The sequence below is a fragment of the Mandrillus leucophaeus genome, unplaced genomic scaffold, assembly GCF_000951045.1.
Source record: "Mandrillus leucophaeus isolate KB7577 unplaced genomic scaffold, Mleu.le_1.0 Scaffold258, whole genome shotgun sequence".
Lineage (NCBI taxonomy): Eukaryota > Metazoa > Chordata > Mammalia > Primates > Cercopithecidae > Mandrillus > Mandrillus leucophaeus.
In genome coordinates, this window is record NW_012102676.1 from 919,882 (window position 1) to 941,339 (window position 21,458).

At 35.7% G+C, this 21,458-nt stretch overlaps 1 protein-coding gene across 2 annotated transcripts in view; it reads left to right on the plus strand.

The window, feature by feature from the left end:
* The window catches only part of ISPD (isoprenoid synthase domain containing), a 334,494-nt gene that overhangs the window by 141,078 nt on the left and 171,958 nt on the right, over nucleotides 1–21,458 (plus strand). For both annotated transcript variants that reach the window (XM_011983950.1, XM_011983951.1), the window contains 3 exons: nucleotides 2,014–2,111; nucleotides 20,475–20,567; nucleotides 21,011–21,103. In XM_011983950.1, the coding sequence (XP_011839340.1) occupies nucleotides 2,014–2,111; nucleotides 20,475–20,567; nucleotides 21,011–21,103 (284 nt within the window). The remainder of the gene's footprint in view (nucleotides 1–2,013; nucleotides 2,112–20,474; nucleotides 20,568–21,010; nucleotides 21,104–21,458) is intronic.

The window sequence follows — 21,458 nt, forward strand, 5'->3', positions numbered from 1 at the left end:
TCCAAGACAGCAAAGGACCCCTTTGATTTGATCTAACTATCCCACTTTAGAACTCACTACTAAATCATTTTATGGCTTTTGATATGGTTTGGCTGTGTCCCCACCCAAATCTCATCTTGAATTCTCATGTGTTGTGGGAGGTAATTGAATCATTAGGGGCAGGTCTTTCCCATGCTGTTCTCATGACAGTGAATAAGTCTCATGAGATCTGATGGTTTTAAAAAGGGGAGTTTCCCTGCACAAGCTCTCTTCTCTTGTCTGCTGTGATGTGAGATGTGCCTTTTGCCTTCTGCCATGATTGTGAGGCCTCTCCAGCCACATGCAACTGTAAGTCCAATAAACTTCTTTCTTTTGTAAATTGCCCAGTCTCTGAGATATCTTTATCAGGAGTGTGAAAACAAACTAATATAGCTTTCAAGTAATTCTCTTGGTTGTTGATCACACTATGTTTATGTGACTACCTACCTCAATACACATTAAAATCTTGTTTCTTTCTTATCATTTCTGATTGTTTGTAAAGCTCCTTTCTCCCACTCCTAAGCAAAACCTATTCCCCTTTCAAGAGTGAGCTCCTAGCTCATTGTATTTTAGAGTTATCTGATCTTGTCTCCAGTTTCTCTCTCCACAATGATGTTCTATAGCATTTACTGTCTAAAACATTCATTTGTGTTTTTAATTATGTTGAATTTTATTAGCATCATGTAACTCAGAAATACAGATTTATTTATTTATTTTTGGATTTGAATCTTTTTTCTACTACTCATGTCCCTGTGGCCTTGGCCAAGTTACTTCTCTAAATTCAAGCTTCCTGAATCTGTTACATAGATTCAGAATGATACTGATCTTGTATGGTCATCATGAGGATTCGTATTCATATATAGCATATAGCTCCTGGAATACATAATATTCTTGCTAAGTAGGAGATAGTAATAGCAGTGCTATTAACTGGTGATATTATTTTCAATAACCTGTTCTCCCTGGCTTTGCTTGAAAGAATTATTAGCTATTTCTACATCAGTGATTTCTGTGGATCGTATTTTAGAGTTGCTCAGGTAGGAAGCAGTTGGGTCAAAAGCTAAACAAACTTTTGATTCAGGAATCTTATCTTAAAATTAGACTTTGTTTTCTTAATCCATGATATAATGCTGTGTAATGGCTCTTTAACTGGCAGCTATATAGGCAATTTCTCTATAGGATGCCTGAGACTTAGAAGAATTGGTGTTAATTATAAGACAGAAAGATGTGGATTAAGAAAAATTCTACTCAGACTTCAGCTCATGGTTGAACTTGGTATCATGATAACAAGAGGTCAAGTTACCTTGAATTAGGGTGCCTTCTGATTTTCCTGCTGTAGAGGAGGACTTCATATCTTTTGGAAGAATGCATGCAGGGTTTTCAGAGGTGACATGACTATCACTGTGTCACGTAGTTTATAAATGTTAAACCAGACCATCTCAAGTCTTTCAGATGTGAAGAAAATTCTTTCATTTGCTTTTTCCAATAGTCAAAACAGGAAATTAATTGTATTGAATTGAAAATCTAGAGGAATGTCAAGGAACACGATGTACTTAACCAGTGCACTGGATGGCACAATGAATCTGTGCCCAGGAGATAACCTATGGCCTAAAGAATGAATCTGTTTGAGAAGTAGAAATCTGTTAGGTTCTGGGAGACTCCTTATAAACATGGAAGGATTGAATTGCTGAACTTCAAATGGTTGTCACCTCTAGTTACTCCCTTCTGAATGCATCCTAAAATATCTTATTTCTGTTAGTTGCACAATGGCTGGTTCTTCACCCACAGAGTGTTTAATGGATAGATTTATGGACTTGGGTAATAAACTGAATCAGGGCCATCTCATTGTGTACACAGATTACTCCACTTGGCCTGAAATCAAAACCTCCCTATTCTTAGTCAACAGCTAAGAACATCAGGTAAGTTTATGTTTCAGCATCTTAGGCCCTTGTTACATGTTTTGTTTGAAACTTAAAACTCTTTTTTTTTTCATTTCAGAGATAATTTCCCAAGAGATTTGTGTAGTTATGGATTCAAAAGAAGATAACAAACATGTAGGTCATCTTCTTGAAGAAGTGCTAAAAAGTGAATTAAATGTAAGTATTCAAAGACTGCTTTTGATAAATTTTGATTGCCAAAAACTTTTATAGCATAAAGATATCTTTCTTGGAAAAAACCATAAAAATCCTTTAATTGTAATGTTCTTATTATTTTGCCTCGATGAGATCCTTTGGTCTGCCAGCAGTTGGGATCTGAAACATACTCTGTCACCCTTTTCATTCCTTTTGCGGATTTTCTTCCAGTCTCCATGTGTGATGTCCTTTAGGAAGCCCTGCCTGATGCCTGCACTCCCCAGAATAAGGCTGAGACTTGTCTTAAGAGGCATGGTGGCCAGCACATGCTAGATGCTTAGTAAAGTTTGTAGACTCTATGAAGATTAGAGAGATTAAGAAGAGGGAGGGGGAAAATAAGAGGCATGATGACAAAAGGTGAAATAATCATGATTTTGGAAAAGCGAGTGAATGTGAAGTGACCAACTTCATAGTTAAACTCATATCTAATATTAGGGCTAGGAAAATAGAAGATGCAATAAGTGTGAGGGTGTCTATAGGAACTTTTTATAATTTTACCACCAAGCACTGCCATTAATCATTTTTATGACAACTTTCAAGCATTTTATTGCCAAACTTATTTTTGTATATTTTAATTAATTACCCTGTTTTCATTAAAATATATAACTTCTAATCAGAGTTTATGTTAAACATGGGATGACCTTTTAACATCGTACATAATTCTCATCAAAAGCAGAGGGTAAAAGTTCATTTTAGCTTTGTAATTTTTTCTTTTTTTTTTGAGATGGAGTCTCACTCTGTCACGAGGCTGGAGTGCAGTGGTGCGATCTCAGCTCACTGCAACCTCCATCTTCTGGGTTCAAGTGATTCTTCTGCCTCAGCCTCCACCACACCCATTAGCTGTGTAATTTTATCATGATAGTGCAGTTGGAAAGAGAACAGGCTCTGATATCAGACTGCTTATATTTTGGATGTCCGCTCTATTTCCTAATTTCCTTGTCTGTACATTGAAAATGTTAATAACATCTACGTTCTAAAGTTGCTGGGTGAGTTGAATAAAATGAATATATTTAAAGTGCTTAGAGAAGCATCTGGCATGCAGTACATTTTCAATGAATTTGAACTATAATTAAACTTTCAATGATAAGTTGACAGAGTGGTGTGACAGTATTAGATAGTACAGACTGTTAGTTCTCATACTTTAGTGCTATATAGATACATGAGTTGTTAAAATTAACAAATTAACCAGTGTCTTCTACCTCCTCCTTTCTGAAGAATCTAATTTGAATTAGTATGCTTTAACTTAAAGTTTATAGCTGAAAGATGACAGTGAACTTTCTACTGTATATATTCTTACATTCATGTCATTACCTACTATACTCTCTCCCTCAAACCATTATTCTTAGTCATATAAGTAAATATATATGTAATAGTCACTACAAATCCTTATGTTGATATCTTAAAAATCATTTCGGTTTTCTGGAACGAATCCTCCAATAGATGTTCTAGTGAGGGCTCATGGGCACAATATTCCCAAGTTCTTCCATGTGAATAAAATTATTCTTTTGCTCAAAATCTTCAAGGTGGTTTTGGCTAGATTAAAAACAATCTTGATTCAGTAATTTTTTGTTGAGTGTCTTCAATATGCCAATCTATTTTCTTTTGTCATAAAGTATTTTGGTCAAGTGTGATGAAAATCTGACTTTCTTTGTCTTATAAGTGATTTAGTCTGTTTGCCTGGATGCTCAAATAATTCTTTTCCTTTAAAGTCCATTTGTTTTACTACAGGTTCCTTAATTATGGTCATTTTGGCTGATATTGCTAGGTACATAGTAGATTCTTCTGTGTAGTTTCAAATATTTTTGTATGACATTATTTCTTCAGTATTTTCTGTTTGGTTACTTCAGTTTTCTTCAGAGATTCCTGTTGCCTGAAGCTTACATGTTCTTTGGCCATCTACAGCTATTACCTTCTCTTGAGTTTTTCTAATCTCTTAATTTCTTCTTAATTTTCTTACTTTCCATCTTTTATTTCTGTTCAGTCATTACCTTTTGTGTTTTTTTCTAATTTAGTCTTCATTTCTGAAATATTTTTTAAATTTTTTCTCTTCTCATCACCTTGTTTCTAAGTTATTCCAAGTCTGACTTTTATAGTTGTCATTTTCTTAATTTCTTTTAGCTTATTAAATATTGGGTTACAGTATTTATTTACTTTATGACTGGGTGTTTCTGATGTGCATGTGTTTCCTGTAGGGATATTATTTTGCTTTTTAGTCTTTTCTTTTTCTTTCTTTCTGTCATTAATATATCAAATAATATATATATTTTTGAGACAGGGTCTTGCTCTGTCACCCAGGGTGCAGTGCACTGCTACTATCATGGCTCACTGTAGCCTTGGCCTTGGCCTCCTGGGCTCAAGCGATCCTCCCACCTCATCTTCCAGAGTAGCTGGGACCACAGGCACACACTGCAATGCCCAGCTAATTTTTTTTTTTTTTCCTTTTTGTAGAGAGAGGAGTCTCCATATCTTGCCCAGGCTGGTCTCAAACTCCTGGCCTCAAGTGATCCTCTCACGTTGGCCTCCCAAAGGGCAGAAATACAGGCATGGCTGCTGCACCTAGCCCTATTGTTCCTTTTTAAGTAAAAGAGCTTTCTCTAGTTTTAGGAGGAAGGGATGAGTCAAAATAACACCTCTGTGGCCGTGCTTTGCCTGTACTTTGCCTTTCCTTTGTTCCTAGTGCACCTCTTTTGGTCCATCTAGACTTCTCAGGTTGGTGCTTTAACATACTAGGGTGCTTCTGTTTATTGGTTTTGAATGTGCTTTGGACCCATACCCCCAGATATCCCTAGCAGAGAACCTTCATGTGGCTTCTTTGTTCTCAACTTTGAATTAAAGCCTACAAAGGATTTATCCCTTGGGAAAGGGATTTATCTATCTACAAAGGATTTATCCCTTGGGAAAGGGAAAAATCCTCCCTTGGGAAAGGATTTATCTAGTTTTATATACTTTTTCTCTTCTCTTATAAAGGTAAATTTATCTCATGACATTTTTCAGCTAGTTTTTGTTGCTATTCCCAGAATGGAATGGCCTGCTAAGGTATCCAGAAAGTATCTGATGATGATTTTGTTGCTTTCTGTCTTTCTTGATTTACTCCCATTTTTTCCTACAGTTTCTTAAACTGTGTGTGTCTTTATATGTGCTACCAATTTATCCCTACCCACTAATATTATTTTTTTTAGACACCGTTTCACTCTGTTGCCCAGGCTGGAGTGCAGTGGCATGATCTCAGCTCATCACAACGTACGCCTCCCAGGTTCAAATGATTCTCGTGCCTCAGCCTCCCAAATATTGGTTTTATAGTAGATAATGTCTGTAGGTTTTTGGTTTTGATCTCCTCCTTGCCTTTTCTGTTTTTATGAAGGGTCTGCAGAGATTCAAAGACTAAAATGATATTTCTAGGGTTCCAGAATCTTTTCCCCCTTTATTCTTTGTGTGCTCTCCTGGCCATTTATAATTTTTAAAGAGCACTTACATTTCTCTTTTAATTTCAAATATTGAATTCGTCTATAAATATAGATAGACATAGCAAATTTGGAATTTTTAAAAAATTAGGTTTGACTTGAAGTTAGGGATTTCCTTCATATAATAAAACTAAGAAGTATTCATATATTCAAAAGTAAGAAAATCACCGCTCCTCAAAAATTTATTAATTGTAATATCTTCCTTTTTGGAGATAAATTAGACTTTTTATTTATTTTTAATGAGTAGCTAATGTAGAACTTCTAAAACTGAACTTTGGATGTCCTGTTATTTTACTCAGAGAATCTTGGTTCACCTTGAAAGGAGATATCATTCCTGCTAAGCCTTCCCTGGCTTCTAATTTGGTTAAAAAGAATTAAAAGTTTAAAAACCTGTTATACCACACAGACTTAAGAGAATGCTTTCTCTTAGAAACAGCCATAACAGGCTGGATGCGGTGGCTCATGCCTGTAATCCCAGCACTTTGGGAGGCCGAGGCGGGCAGATCATGAGGGGAGGAGATCGAGACCATCCTGGCTTAACACGGTGAAACGCCGTCTCTATTAAGAATATAAAAAATTAGCTGGGCGTGGTGGTGGGCGCCTGTAGTCCCAGCTACTTGGGAGGCTGAGGCAGGAGAACGGCATGAACCCGGGAGGCAGAGCTTGCAGTGAGCTGAGATCACACCACTGCACTCCAGCCTGGGTGAGAGAGAGAGACTCCATCTCAAAAAATTAAATTAAATTAAATTAAATTAAATTAAATTAAAATTTTTTAAAAAAGAAAAAGAAACAGTCACAACACTGATTATGGAGTGTCAGGAGTACTACTGAAATGGGTAGTTTCCCTGACACCTTCATAGGACTGGCTAAGGGGTTGGCTCATTAACCTCTTAACCTCTCATGGGATGGGGGGAGCATGCAGGTGAGCAGGTAGAGGGGCCAGGACAAGTGCTTCTGGGCACGCTGGCAGGAATAGAACTTCATGTGGCTCCATGACAGCATCTAGTGGGGTATCCATGACCCCTGAAGCCCCAGAAGACATGTGTTACATTGTGCTCTTTTACCTTTGCTCTCTACAAACAGCTTAAATGTTTAACAGCTCAGTGGAGGGTCAGGATGACAGCCTTTTGCACCAGCCCTCTTGGTACCAGAGTTCTTGTTCGGCATCTGGGAGGAATCAGGCCGCATGAGTTAATTGAAGGGTGGTGAATGTGGAGGATTTTATTGAGGAGTGGAAGTGGCTTTCAGTGGGATGGGGTGCTGGAAAGGGGATGGAGTGGAAAGGTGGTCTTCCCCTGGAGTTTGGCTGTCCCCTGCTGAACTCTTCTCTGAGGTCCTACTGTCAAGCTGTCCTTCTGAAATCTCACCTTCAAGCTGTCCCTCTGAAGTCAAACTGCTTCTTTTTGACAGCTACTGCTTCTCTTCTAGCCTCTTCTGTTCCACTCTGCTGCCCCTCTGACACCACTCTGCTAGTGGAGCCTGGGGTTTTTTATGGGTACAGGATGGGAGGCAGGGCAGTCCAAAAAGCAGCATTTGCATGGGAAAACAGGAATGCATGTTCTCACTTTGGGTCACAGTACCCAGACTTAAGGGTGTGGCCCTCACCGGGGACTGCCCTCTTCTACTCAGTATTTCCCTGCCTCCTGTCTGTATCAGTACTATGCAGTTCTTTTCTCTTTAAAATAATCCTATGATTTCCCCCTTTTATTTTACAAATAGAAATACGGAAACTTGCAGTTTGATTTGCCTAATATCATGTAACTAGTGAATATAGATGCTAGTTGATTCAAAATGGTCTCTACTAATTAATATTCTTCTAAGGAAAGGTGAGATAAAAGACTGAGATTTTTAAGTTTGGCAAAGGGCTAATACCTAATGTCTGAAAGACATCCCCTTGGGAAAGGATTTGTCTAGTTTTATATACTTTTTCTCTTCCTTTATGAAGGTAAATTTATCTCATGACATTTTTCAGCTTAATAACTTACAAACATAAAATGCAATGTATTCTAACATTTTCACCTCTCAAAGCTTTCATCCTACTTTGAAAGAATGTGTAAAAAGGATGATGTCACCACTATTGAAATCCTGGCATCTGTAGGGCAGATCAGTGTGGGTGTGGAGCTTCTCAACACATAATGGGAGGATTGTTTTGTTAACATGAAAAGAAAAAATGTTTTCCTTTGAAATTAAGGGAAAAGATTGGATATGTTTATTGTAATTATCTATACTAGAATTTTGTAACATACCTTACAGGTGAACCAAACATCTAACTTTAATGATGAACACCAAATACCTGGAAGAGGTTGTTAAAAAGTTAAGTAAAGAGCTAACTTGGGGAGAGGCACCTTTCCTTCTTCCCCCATTCACAGGCACTTTTCACTGATTCTTAAAGGACAGGGCTTTGCTGTCAGTCTTGCTATTTTCCTCTTCCATTTTCCTCAGCAGTTTGAAGTATTTCACAGACCTTACCAGCTTTGGAGATAGAGCTCTCCAGAGATAGATCAGGGTGATAGTAGACAGTTGTAAAGGGACCTCTCTCACTTCTTCCCAATTTTCAGTAAATATCCAAAATAGTTTATACTACATACTGAACTGAAGGTAGTAAGGAATTTATAAGTAGGAAGATGTGATTAGTCTTTTATTCCTAAATTCTCTAGTTTATTTACCAAATAATAAATGCCTATCATGATATACTCACTAGATATGGGAAGTTGAACTGAACAAGTATGTTTTCCTATTTCCAAGGAGCATATTGTCCAGTTGGGGATAAAAAAGTAAATGAATGCAAATTAAAATGTCAAATTGTGATGAATATTCTAAGGAAAACCTAACTGTGCTTATATAAGAGAGCCAGAGAAAGTGACTTAGATTGGGAGTGGAAGGCAGTAAGTGAAATCTCTTGGCAGACGCAGTATTTAACTTAAGCCTTTAAGGATAATAATTATCGATTTAAAGAACAAACCAGAAGTAACAGTATGTGAAAGGCACATAAAGAGCTTCGTTGGGGCACAGAAAGAAAGCGTCTGTGGTTGGAGATGGAAATGGAGTGGAAGTGGGAGTAGAAGGAGACAAGAAAAGAGCTAGGGACAGACCCAGAGACAGCCTTGTAGGCTTTTTATGTTGAGTTCACCACTTCTACTGTTACCATTGCTACTATTATCATTTATATATTGTTTTAAGGGGAAAATGAAGTGAGGGAAGACTTTATTTGAAAATGACATGATCCACTTTATCTTTACAAGAAGATTATTTTGGCTGCTCACTCTTAAAAGTACAGTTCTACAGAGGAAACCTCTGCAGTATTTGTTTTCATACATCATGTCACCTTAAATGCATATAAGTGGGTTTAACCCAATATTCACTCCTGTAATAAAAGAATGGAACTCCTAAAGAATGCTGATCTATACTTTTAACAAACAGGGACTGTAGGGGCTTTTCACGTATTTTGGTTATCCACTCCTTCTTGTTTCCTGGAGCACATAATTTAATTATTGTTTTGAGTAATCACAAATGACAAGCAGGGTGTAACTGAAAATCATGTGTAAAGCATGCTTTGATTTTGTTGAGGCTGTTCTATGGTACTTAGTTGTTTTTTTTTTTTCTTATGCCCTCAAGGTTGTGTCCAGTGTATGGATCTATGCCTTTTATTATAGACCTCAGTAAATTCACTGTATGACATATTAGTCAAACAAAACATCAAAAATAGCACATGCAATAAAGAAAAGCAGAGAGAAGATAAACAGAGCAAATTAAGCCACAGCAGTATCCTAAGACCTATCCAAAACAGTTATTTTATGCTTATTTTGATACATATTATATTTAGTCTGAATATACAGGCTTTTCATTTGTTTGCACCTGAATACTGTATAGTCAACAATGAAATAACACTGGAAAGCTCCTTTTTTTCTCTTGCGCCTCTCACTCTGAATGGTACCACATTTATGTGGTGCATGCATGTGTATACAAGAATACAGAAACTAGCCAAAAACCATCTTATTGAATTCATTTGGTTTATTTGGTATGTTAGCCAGATTTCCTGAACAATTCTCCAGAGGTGGAAAGAAACTCCAAAATGATAGACCACCTAGTTGCAGAAGGTGGTATGAATTACATTCATGTTGTATTAAATAAAATTAACAGTTTATATTAATGACTGATTGTCATGGTTTTAAAATATTAATTGAGGGAGCTAGGATGATTTGCTTTAAATGCTATTTTCTCTATTTTTTTCTTTGTATATTTCACGTATCTTCATCTTTTTAATTGTTTATATTCTTGAAATACAGGAACCTGTTGAAATATTACTCTTCCTAAAGGAACCAGATGGTTAATCTGTAAAAATGGTCTTTTGCATCTTGTCTGCTTAGAAATGAGGTCATTGCTTACAAGTTCTGTACAACCATTATACTAAGCTTATGAAATAAAAACAGAAACCAACCACCATCAATTTTTGGGCATGTATTCATAAAGTCAAGTCTTAGCCTTTAATTCAGGAATTTTTTTTTTTTTTGATTTTACACAGAAAGTAAATATGTTCAGAGGAAAATTGATATAAAAAGTTGCCAAAGTTGTTTTTGTATGTAGATTTTAGTTAACGGTCAGCAATTGATTTTGAAGAATGTTATATACTAAATTGCTTATGCTATTTAAATTGAGATGTAGTTTCAGAACTCAGTGATTTCACTTCATTTCATTAAATTTTTTTTCTCCAGTTATAGGATACATGATGTCTGCAAAGCATCTTTTTATGCTTATGTTATCCCTAATAATTGAGTTTGGAAATGTATTTTATGTCAAGTGTTTGCGTGTAGTATAATTTTACTTTATAATGCCACAAAATAGATTATTTTGTTGTTCTGGTAACTTTAGCTAAACAATGGTTCCAAGGTTTTGGTGGTTCTGGGACAACTGAATCAAATATACCACTTTGAGCTTATAACCACAGTAAATTATTCATTATCTTGTTACCAGAGACCTTCTTTCCAAGGCCTACAACTTGTGTTAAAAAAAAATCTTTATCTTTCTCTCTTATGTTGGCATTATATACCTTAAATGACTATTCAGCATATGAGGGTTAAAAAAAAGTCTATACAGCTTGATCCGTCATTTAAGATCTTCTGCTCTCTACACTGAACTTTTTGTCACAATGTTATTGCTGTTGTGGCTCAACATGTTTTGAAGCGATTAGTCTTCTAACTCTTGCACTCTATTCTACTGGATTGCATGCCTTCTCTATTTGTCAATTTTATGTTTTAAGGCTTAGTTGATTACTCTTTCCATGAAGTTGTCCCGAATCATTTTTTTTTAGTTATTAGATCTCCTAAATTACTCATCAATAGTTGTGTCATTCTGCATATCCTGCTTATTATTTATCCGTTTGCACATCTCTTTCACCATCTCTTATCACTGATCCCTCACATAGTGCTGTGGAGATGGAAGGAGCCAGATAAATAGTTGTGATTAAAGATGAGAGCATGATGAACCAGCAAGCTCCTGGAGTACCTCTCTACCTGGCCAACAGCCAAATATGTTGCTGGAGATAAAGAGGTAGCCTCTGGCCATCATCCATCAATCATGGGACCGGTTGAGAAGAGTTTAAAACACAAAGCATACCCAAGAAGGTCGAACTGATTTTCTAACCAGAAGAAAAAACTATGTTCACAAAAGGAGGGAAGAGAAGGTGTTGGTAGCAGATGTTGCAGAGATTAGATGAGCTGGAGTTAGCAACAGTGATGAAATTGGTGGTGAGCAGCCTTCTGTCAGGAAAGAAAGACAGTGATGGAGAAATGAGCACTGCAGAGGGGACCTTCTTAGTGGAGTGAAGAAGATAATCCATAAGTAATATTTTTAAAATGTATTCTGTAGAATTTGCAGTAAGATTCTATGTTGATATATGAATCTATTTTTTATATTGTCTAGAAATGTACTGTTTAAAAAATATTCTGTGGTATATACATAGTTCTGAAACAAGTCACAACAAATTCAAAATGTAATTTGTCCTTAGTATTTTTTAAATATTTTGAACCTCTAAGCTAAACAATGTATATTCAACAGGCTACTAATAAGTCATAATGGGAAAGTTGTATGAGAGGGAAATTTTATGTATAAATATTGCAAGTATACTTCTCATACAGGAGGAGTATACCTTAATGAAAAATAGTTTGCTTATTACATAGGGTTTGATGGCAGTTTTCAGGTTGAACAAATATTGGGATGATGTTTGAATATTACTTGAAAGACTCTTGCGTGATTTTCTTGGGATTACGTGTGAAAGGACTCTTTGGTAAGCTATTCATACATATTATAGCTGGTTTTAATTTTCTTTATTTTCTATCATTTTGTAAAAATGAGGTGGAAAATGGAGGTTGTTGAGAACCTTTTTAATATTTCTTATCTAGACATTTTGAGAGCAATTGTAACATTTGCAGCACAATGTCAATCATGTCATTTAAGTGATTGTCATTTTATCATCACATCATTTTAATATGGAAACAGGCTGCAATTGTACTTCTATATACAGTTGTCCCTCAATTTAGAGGGGGGTTCCAGGACCTACCTTTCTGCTCTACAAATGCCACAATTTATGGGTGTTCTAATCCCTTACATAAAATGAAATAGTATTTACATATAAGCTATATATATCCTCCTGTATACGTTAAATCATCTTCAGATTACATACAATCTCTAATACAATATAAACGCTATATAGTTACACTGTATTTTTATAAATTTGTATTTTCATTATTTATTTTTGTTTTTCAAATGTTTTTGACCCATGCTCGAATCCTTAGCTGTGGAACCAACCGATTCTGAAGGCAGACTACATTTAGGCAGTGTCTTTATTAGGAAAAATGAAAACTTTATGCATTTAAATTAAATTATGTTGTAAACTTAGCAAGAATTTGAAGGAAAAAAGTTGAATTAATGAATTGTTTAATGTTAGTCATTTATGTTTGCCATACCAATAGATGTAATAAAGATAAAGGCAATGGCTTTGGTTCAGTAAGGTTGCAATTGTCTTTCATTTGCTAGATAAGGACACACTCCTCAGTAAATATCTACTCAAAATGAGAGAGGGCTTTTAGATTAATGTGGATTCAAATGATAGAACCTTGTTCTGGCTCAGAGTGTGATCCAGACAACAGTTATATCAGTATCAACTGGAAGCTTCTTAGAAATGTTTATTCTTAGCTTTACCCCAAATCTAAAAGAATTAAAATCTGCATTTCTAACAGGATTCTCAGGAATTCCCATGGACATTGAAATTCGAGAAACACACATCTAAAATTTATTTTGTTTTCCCATTAGTCTACAAACTTCTTGAGGGAAGAAACCTGTCTAGTCATTGACATGGTCTCAGTATACAATTTAGTGTCTGGCTTGTAGCTATCAATAAATATTGGTCAAATGAATGAAATTATATTAATCCATCAATGGCTAAGATACTCTGTTCTTTGTGACTTTGTTTTATTTTTAATTAAGACAGATAGGATTTGTTCATTTTAACTTGCCAATTCTCAGCTTGCAAATGTTTTATGCATTACTAATACATATAAAGGGATCATATTACTGTTTGTATCTTTTTCACATATCATTAGTGATTTCCGCTAATAGGACAGAACATGCCTGCCAAACATGATTTATGAGTTAATGCCAGTCATTTCCCATCTACTGCACATTGTCTTTTAGTTATAGTATAATCTGTCATGAAAGCTCAACAGAAAAAGGAGCAGGGTGGTATTTTGCAGCTTTACACTTTGTGTTGATACTATATAACTTTGGATGTATAATAAAACGGGGCTGGGTGTGGTGGCTCCTGCCTGTAATCCTAGCACTTTGGGAGGTTGAGGCAGGTGGATCACCTGAGGTCAGAGATTCGAGACCAGCCTGGCCAACATGGTGAAAGCCCATTTTACTAAAAATACAAAAATTAGCCAGGCATGGTGGTGGGCACCTGTAATCCCAGCTACTTGGGAGGCTGAGGCAGGAGAATCGCTTGAACCCAAGAAGTGGAGGTTGCAGTGAGCCAAGATGACACCACTGCATTTCAGCATGGGTGACAGAGCAAAACCCTGTCTCAAAAAATAAAATAATAATAAAAAAAAAATAGGCCGGGCGCGGTGGCTCAAACCTGTAATCCCAGCACTTTGGGAGGCCGAGACGGGCGGATCACGAGGTCAGGAGATCGAGACCATCCTGGCTAACACGGTGAAACCCCGTCTCTACTAAAATACAAAAAAACTAGCTCAGTGAGGTGGCGGGCGCCTGTAGTCCCAGCTACTCGGCAGGCTGAGGCAGGAGAATGGCGTGAACCCGGGAGGCGGAGCTTGCAGTGAGCTGAGATCCGGCCACTACACTCCAGCCTGGGTGACAGAGCAAGACTCCGTCTCAAAAAAAAAACAAAAACAAAAACAACAACAAAAAAAAAACCAGGAGCTTTAAATTATTTGTGTTAGGTGCTCGAGGTTCGTTAGCATTAGAGTTTGTCATTTTCCATTCCATGGTCCTTGTAATGTTGCATCAGAACAATAGTTGGTTTTCAACATGAGTTTTAACAGTGAGAGAGGGATGCACAAAGGAAGACTTACCACAATAATGTCTTCTACCACCAACGGCTCAGCACACGTTTAATGCAGTGGGTGAGAAGCACTTGATATTACTTCGACATCAAATCTGAAGACTGAAATTGGAGGACACTTCTTAAGTACTTTCTACCCTATCCAGGACCCAGAAACATCACTGTTAAGGGAATGTGTATACTGGCAATTAAGATTGTTAGTACTTAACTGACTTTCTCCAGAATACATGTTCCTCCCCTGCACCCCTTCCCCCTGGAGTTAACTTTGGGACATGTAGAATTACTCCTCTCTGGGTAAGGGTCTTGTGATGTCTGTGACAAGGTAATAGTACCTAGAGTAACACTGATGTCCAGTGTGCTTTGGAGGTTGTGTATGTGGACCTGGGAGTTTCAACAGGCCTGAGTCTGAGTGCTAGCCCCTTACTGGCTGTGTAATCTTTGATTAAACTTTTGTGCCTGTGCGGCTTTATAACATGAGGATGATAATACCTGCCCGTGCATAGGTGTACTATGCAGTTTTAACAAGATAATTGTTGAAAGTATTTAGCACAGATTCTGGAAAGTTAGAAAGCCTCAATAAATACAATATATTAAATGTAAAGGGATAATGGAGATATGATTTAAAGGGTCCTCTAAAAGTGGAAGTTAAGAAGTGAGTAGAGTTATAACAGCAAGCATTTAATAAAGCACTGTGCATTAGGTGACCCAAAACATGAATGTTATTGGGTCTTTACATATATTCAAAGATGAATGACTTGACAGCATACACGTTAGACTTTAGACTTTCTGGAACAGCAGTTGCTGGGAAAAGTCCTTGGACTCAGACAGAGGCAGTGTCCACTGCATTATGTAGCACTGCAAATGGATCTTCTGGGCTGAATGTTAGACTCCAGTCTTTATGCTGGGACTTTTAAGTTGCATAGTGAGGGAAGCACCACTCTCTTGTGTGATAAGAGATTGGGATCCAATAGCAGTGCAATGTCTCAGAACCTTGGTTATAGTACTATTCTGCCTACCCAGTGTCTGGGATTGGGAGAGTATCAAACCTGCTTTAGTATGACCAGCTAGCTAGGGTTTAAGTCCTATGGTGACAGGTCATGAAGTGGAGGGCTACTGGTATGATCCACCAGCTTATGATTCACGGTTAGCAGGCTATAGCTTCTACAACGTAGCTGACTGGTAACCCAATTTATTTATTAGCTCACAACTCTACCAGGATTGACTTCTTTAAAGCCTTCTATGAGGACAAGCTATAGAGAAGACATCTTGGAAAAGTTAACCCTTACCCTTCACATACTAACTTAGCCAATCCTCGTATCAATTCTATGATGTACTCATTTTACTGAGGAGTAAACCGAGCCACAGGGCTTATGTAGCTTACCCAAAGTCACACAGCAACGATGTTCCAGAGATAGATTTAAACCCAGTGATCTTGGTACCAGAGTCCATGCTCTTTACTACACACATACACACACATACAAAAAGAAAAACTTAAAAGCTTATTCTAAGAAAAATAGTAAATGCTGAATGCTAGATAGACAAAAAGGGATGTTAATTGTTGTCATGTTCACAGAGTGGAAAGAAAATACATGTCTCTACAAGTCACTTGTTTATACCTATATTAGTGCCATTGTTTGAACGGTAGAAAGGCTAGAAGTTGGCAGATTCAGACTCAGAGATGACCCAGCCAACTTTTTCTGTAAAAAGATGATTGACTTTTCAGAAACACATAGAGGTTGAACCTCTGACTCATGGGAATTGAACCAAAACCTTTCAGCCTTAGTTAGGCCTTAATGCTTTTTGAAATGAAAACTTTTTTGACAATCCATCTTTATTCCTAATATCCATGCTTTGTATAGTATTAATATTGTGAATACACAGATGTTTGCATTTAGTTTATGGTAAATCTTTCCTAAACTCTTATTTGTTATGATGTAAGGAAAGTTTGAATTTTTGTTGTTGTACTTTAATTTACTGAACACATTGGAAGGTTGTTTTAAATTTTGTTTAAATGTCCTTTGAACCAAAATATTTACAGAAGAAGTTCTAGCCAGCAGATTGTTCCATTTGTTGTGTTTGAGTGTGGAAACATCAGGAATGACAGCATATCATGATGCCATAGGACTTTTTTTTTTTTTTTTTTTTTTATAAACAACCTAATAGCATTGTCTAATGTGGTCTTTGTTGATTAAAAGTGTCACAGATACCTTTGCTATATTTAGGTAAAATCTAAGTTTCTTTACTGAAGCATGGAAAATGTTGATTGTTTTCTGGTTGGGAGGAAAGCAGTATGACTAAAAGAACTACACTGAACTGGGAACAATTATTAAGAGTCTCAATTTCAAGAAGAAAAAAATACAGTTTGGTTTTTCAAGAGTACAAAAATACTAATATTTGATAACTTTTATGTAAATATTGTGTATGCATTTCTGTCTTAGTCTATGGGCAATTAGCGAAGACTGACTTTAAGTGCAGTTTTAAATGTATCATGTAAGTGAACAAATATATTTTAATTACACTTACAAGAACACTATGTGGCTGGGCATTGTGCTTTCCATATATCTATATTGTACATTCTTTTTTTTTTTCTTTTTGAGATGGAGTTTCACTCTGTTGCCCAGGCTGGAGTACAGTCCCGTGACTCAGCTCACTGCAACCTCTGCCTCCCCGGTTCAAGCAATTCTCTGCCTCAGCCTCCCGAGTAGCTGGGATTACAGGCGTCCACCACCACACCCGGCTAATATTTGTATTTTTAGTAGAGATGGGGTTTCACCATCATGGCCAGGCTGGTCTTGAACTCCTGACCTCAGGTGAGCCATCCACCTTGGCCTCCCAAAGTGCTGGGATGACAGGCATGGGCCACCGCGCTTGGCCTACATTATATATTCTAAGAGTGTACATCTTATTAACTGTTAGTTTAAGAAATACATAACGGCTTTGAAGAAGCAAGTAGATATTGAAGTCAATATGGGCTGAAGTTGTCATAGGTATGAATGAGCCCAGTATTTGTGACAATAGAGAAAAATTTCTTCAGAGTTTAAGAATATTTGTGTTGAAGAGTGGAATGGGTGGCTAGGATTTGAATAGGTAGAATATAAGTAGACTATGAAGGGCTTTAATGTCAAAGTCACTATTTTAGATTTAATCTAATGGGAATGACACACATATACATGTAATATATATATATCAAATTGCATGTTCTTAATGAGAAAAATGAAGCTCTTCTAGGAATACTTAAAATACTCTTAATAGTTAGGGAATACTTTCCTTTTGTCTAAAGATGTACATATAAAAATGAAATAATTCCTTAAAGTACTTAAAAATAATAGTGACAGCCAGGTGAATATGATAAAGATTATTCACAAAAATCTTCCTTCTCCATTGCTTTAAAAACAATAGAAAACAAGCAAAATTAACAGTAATCAAACAAACATGAGGGGCCCACTTAATGCAGACGTTTTTAAAAGTAACAGTCAAGAAAGTAAGTGCAGATGATAATCAGGCTGATGTTTTCTAAACCCTTCCCGTGGATCTCCCAGACCTTGTAATGGGGGCAAAAATTATTTCATTAAGATAACTCAAGGAACCTAAAACTTTTACCGCTTTTGTTAAAAAAAAAAAAAATTGCTCCAAAACAACCCACTACTTGTGCATATTCATCTAATGATGTGAATTAAATGAAAAATTTAGAATTGGGGGAAATTTTAAGTCACTTTCCTTGAAGGTAGATAATGTCTAATGTTAATTATGGCCACAAAATAGAATAAGAATCTAATAAACATTTTAGATTTAAAACAACATGATTGACCAGACCTAGGCTATGGGTAGAACTTAAAATGTGCTCTCTCCTTCTCTCACAGAAGGAAGTCAGTGAATACTGACTTATAAAAAGAAGTGAGTTATTAAGAGTATAGTGTCTTTATCCTGCCCATAGCATCTCTTCTTAACCTTTAGAAATTATACTTCCTGGAAATGAATTATCTGAAGTTTAGCAATACTTTTGGTTTTACTGCATTTGGTTTGCATTCACTAAAATTACATAATTTAAAATGACATGCATATTATTCCATTTTAATAAAACATTCATGCTTTTAGTCCTTCATTTGTCTTTCCTGGTGACTACATATATTATTCATAGAGAATTGTTGGAATGTTACTTACCTTTCAGAGTAATTATTTCTATGTAGTATTTTTTGATGAGTTTTATTTTTAAAGAACTTTTCCACATTGTTTGTTGTAAAAACATGTACTATTTTCTTGACACAAGATATTTTTCTTTAAAAAACTGGTGGCAAAGTTTTGTTTGTTGTTAACATTATTAAGCATTTGCTAGTGGTAAAAACATGAATGTTTCTGTCCTCAAAGATCCCAAACTCTGTCCTGAAGAAATTTATTTTAATACTTCAACAACAACAACAACAAAAAAACTGAATCAGAATCTCCCTCATGTTCTCATTCTCTGCATGCAGAAGGAAACTTTAAGATTTTTTTTTTTTTTTTGTGAATTCCGAATTCACTTGTGCATCTTTGCTGAAGTTAAGATCTGGTGATATGGTTGCCTTATTTCATATCTGTGAAGTCAGAAACTTGGCAGGATGTGAAACTATATCTTACTTGCATGCAAATAAGTCAACCTGACACAGTATCATAGATACTGGTGGAAGATCTGAGACTCCAGGGCCAGAGAAAAGACCATTTATTACAACCATAGCAGTAGCAAGAACAAAAATGTAGCACTTGTTTTTTTCTGAATTCTACTTTCCATGGAGAGATGCAATTAGGGTTAGTTGTTGCTAGGCAGTAGGGTTCTTTAAAAAGAACCTTGATAGTAGGAAACCCTGGCCTTATACAGGCAAATCAGCCCATCTGCTCCTCAAGAGATAACTCTGGAATGCCAAGTAAGCCTAATCCAGGGAGAGAGATGTCCCTATTTTACTGGAAAATAAATCTGTTCTAGGAAGAAATATCTCTATTTCTGCAATTTGTACAAACATACTTGCAAAGAAAGTATGGAACAAGTTAGCTGTTAATGCCTTTGAAAATGTTTGAATACGTGAGAGACTTTTGAAAAATTGTCTCCCTGTAATATCTAGATGTTACCACTTTATCAAACTTACTATTGCAGAATGGATACTGGATTCTTTTTTATTGTAGTGTTAATATATTGTTGATGACTATGGACTTTTTGGCTTTTTTCTTAATAATCTTTGAGCTTTAAGCTCAATACAAATTTTAAACTGAACTGAAATTTTTAAAATTTAATAGCCTACTTATTTCTAGAGCAAAGCTAAGGCCTTGCAAACTTTCTTTTCTCATTCTCCAGTATTTTGTCAAAATTATAGCAAATTAAGCTACTAAACACATAATGTAGAGTTACAGAGTTTGATGTTTTACTAAGGAACAGCATTTTATTATTTTTAGAACTATGAAATGTAAAGCATTCTAAATGTAATACCAGTAAGAATCACTGAAATGTGAGTTCCTGTGGAATTATTATAGCAAAGATATCACAGATCCCATGTCTAGTAATTCTTAAGTTTTTGTTCATATTGTTATAATAGAAAAATCTTAAAAGAAGCTAATTAGAATATTATCATAATTAGAATATTAAGCTTAATTAGAATATTAAGCTATATGGAATATATTAAGCTATATGGAATATTAAGCTATATGGAATAAAAATATCTTACTAGGAAAGTTTGCATAATATGTGTGTTCTTTTCTAAATCTAATCTAATCTGGGACTACTTATAGCAGTAGAAGTAAGTTCCCCAACAGTTTTAGGAATAGTTTGTATAGTTTGTCTTATTTCTCTCTCACTTATATTGTTGTGATGATTTCTTACTGCTTTTCCCATTTCTAGTTATTTCCAGTTTAGTGAAGTCTGTTCCCTGTATTAAAACTGTGTTATTTAATGTTCTTCCAGATGCCTGCAATCATCTCTGCAACCTTTCTCTTTTAGTCCTTCAACATGCTCTTCAATATTTATTTGTATAAGATAAACCAGACTACTAGCCTGTTCCAGAATATATTCTGTGTATGTCTACATTTTTTTCCTATGTGAAACAATCTTCTATATCGTTGTTTGCTAAAATATGCATTATTCATAGCATAGTTCAAATGACTTTTTCTTGATAGCCTGATGAACTTCAGCATGTATTAATTTTTTAAAAAAATACATGGTCCTTGACTTTATGTGCCTCTCTTCTAGCAATTATGTGTTCCTTTGTAACAAAGATGTTTATGTTTGGTCTAATTTGTGAATTCATTTCTGTTTTTTCCTACTAGCATGTAAAAGTCACATCTGAGGCTCTCTGTCATGCTGGCAGACATCTTCAGCAAATCATCTTAGATCAATGCTACAATTTTGTTTGCGTGAATGTAAGTCAATTCAAATGATTGAAAGCACTTAAGGATATGAGCAAATGTAATGTGAAAGAGAACTAATTTGATTCTTAAATATTTATATATGAGATTATGATGAGTTCTTTTACATGTTTTTGGAGATTTTATCTTTGAAAGAGAAATAATACTTTTAACAAGCTAATTCCCATAATGAGAAGAGTGGTATTTTGGACAATATTTTCAATTTTCTATTTGTACCTGGTCCAAAGTAGATAATAAGAGACAGGTTTGACTCAATTAGTAGATCAAAATTTGACATGCATAACTTCATGGATATCCTTTAAAATTGTTTCTAAATTAAAAACTAAGCTTGATAAATATTTTGAATGTTATGCAGAATCTCTCCATTTATTTCTTGAATTAACTTTTAAGTCATTTAAAAAGTCTTCTCGTATCGTTTTATTTTTCTCGTCTTTTAGGTTATGACCTCTGATTTTCAAGAAACCCAGAAGTTACTGAGCATGCTTGAAGAGAGTAATCTTTCCATTTTATATCCTGTTGTTGTTGTTTCAGTAAGTGAAATTAATGCAGATTTTTCTCACTTATGCTTCCTTCTTTGTAACTCAATGTACATACTTTTAAAAACTCATCCAGTTGAGAGCACTGACCCAAACTCAAAAGAAACTCTTCTTTGTGGATTCCTCTGCTTATTGCCTAGCTATGACTTCTATGACTGAATGCCTTTATTATTGCAATCATTTGGTTGCACTCACAGGTTTGGAAATCTTTTTCAACCCAGCAACCAATTTCATTTTTTTTTTCCTTCACTAAATGGCAAAGTATTCAGCTTAAGTCAACTGGTTGTTTTGATAATGTAAAACAGCTTTATTTAAAATATTATCAGAATAGGCTGAGCGGGGTGGCTCA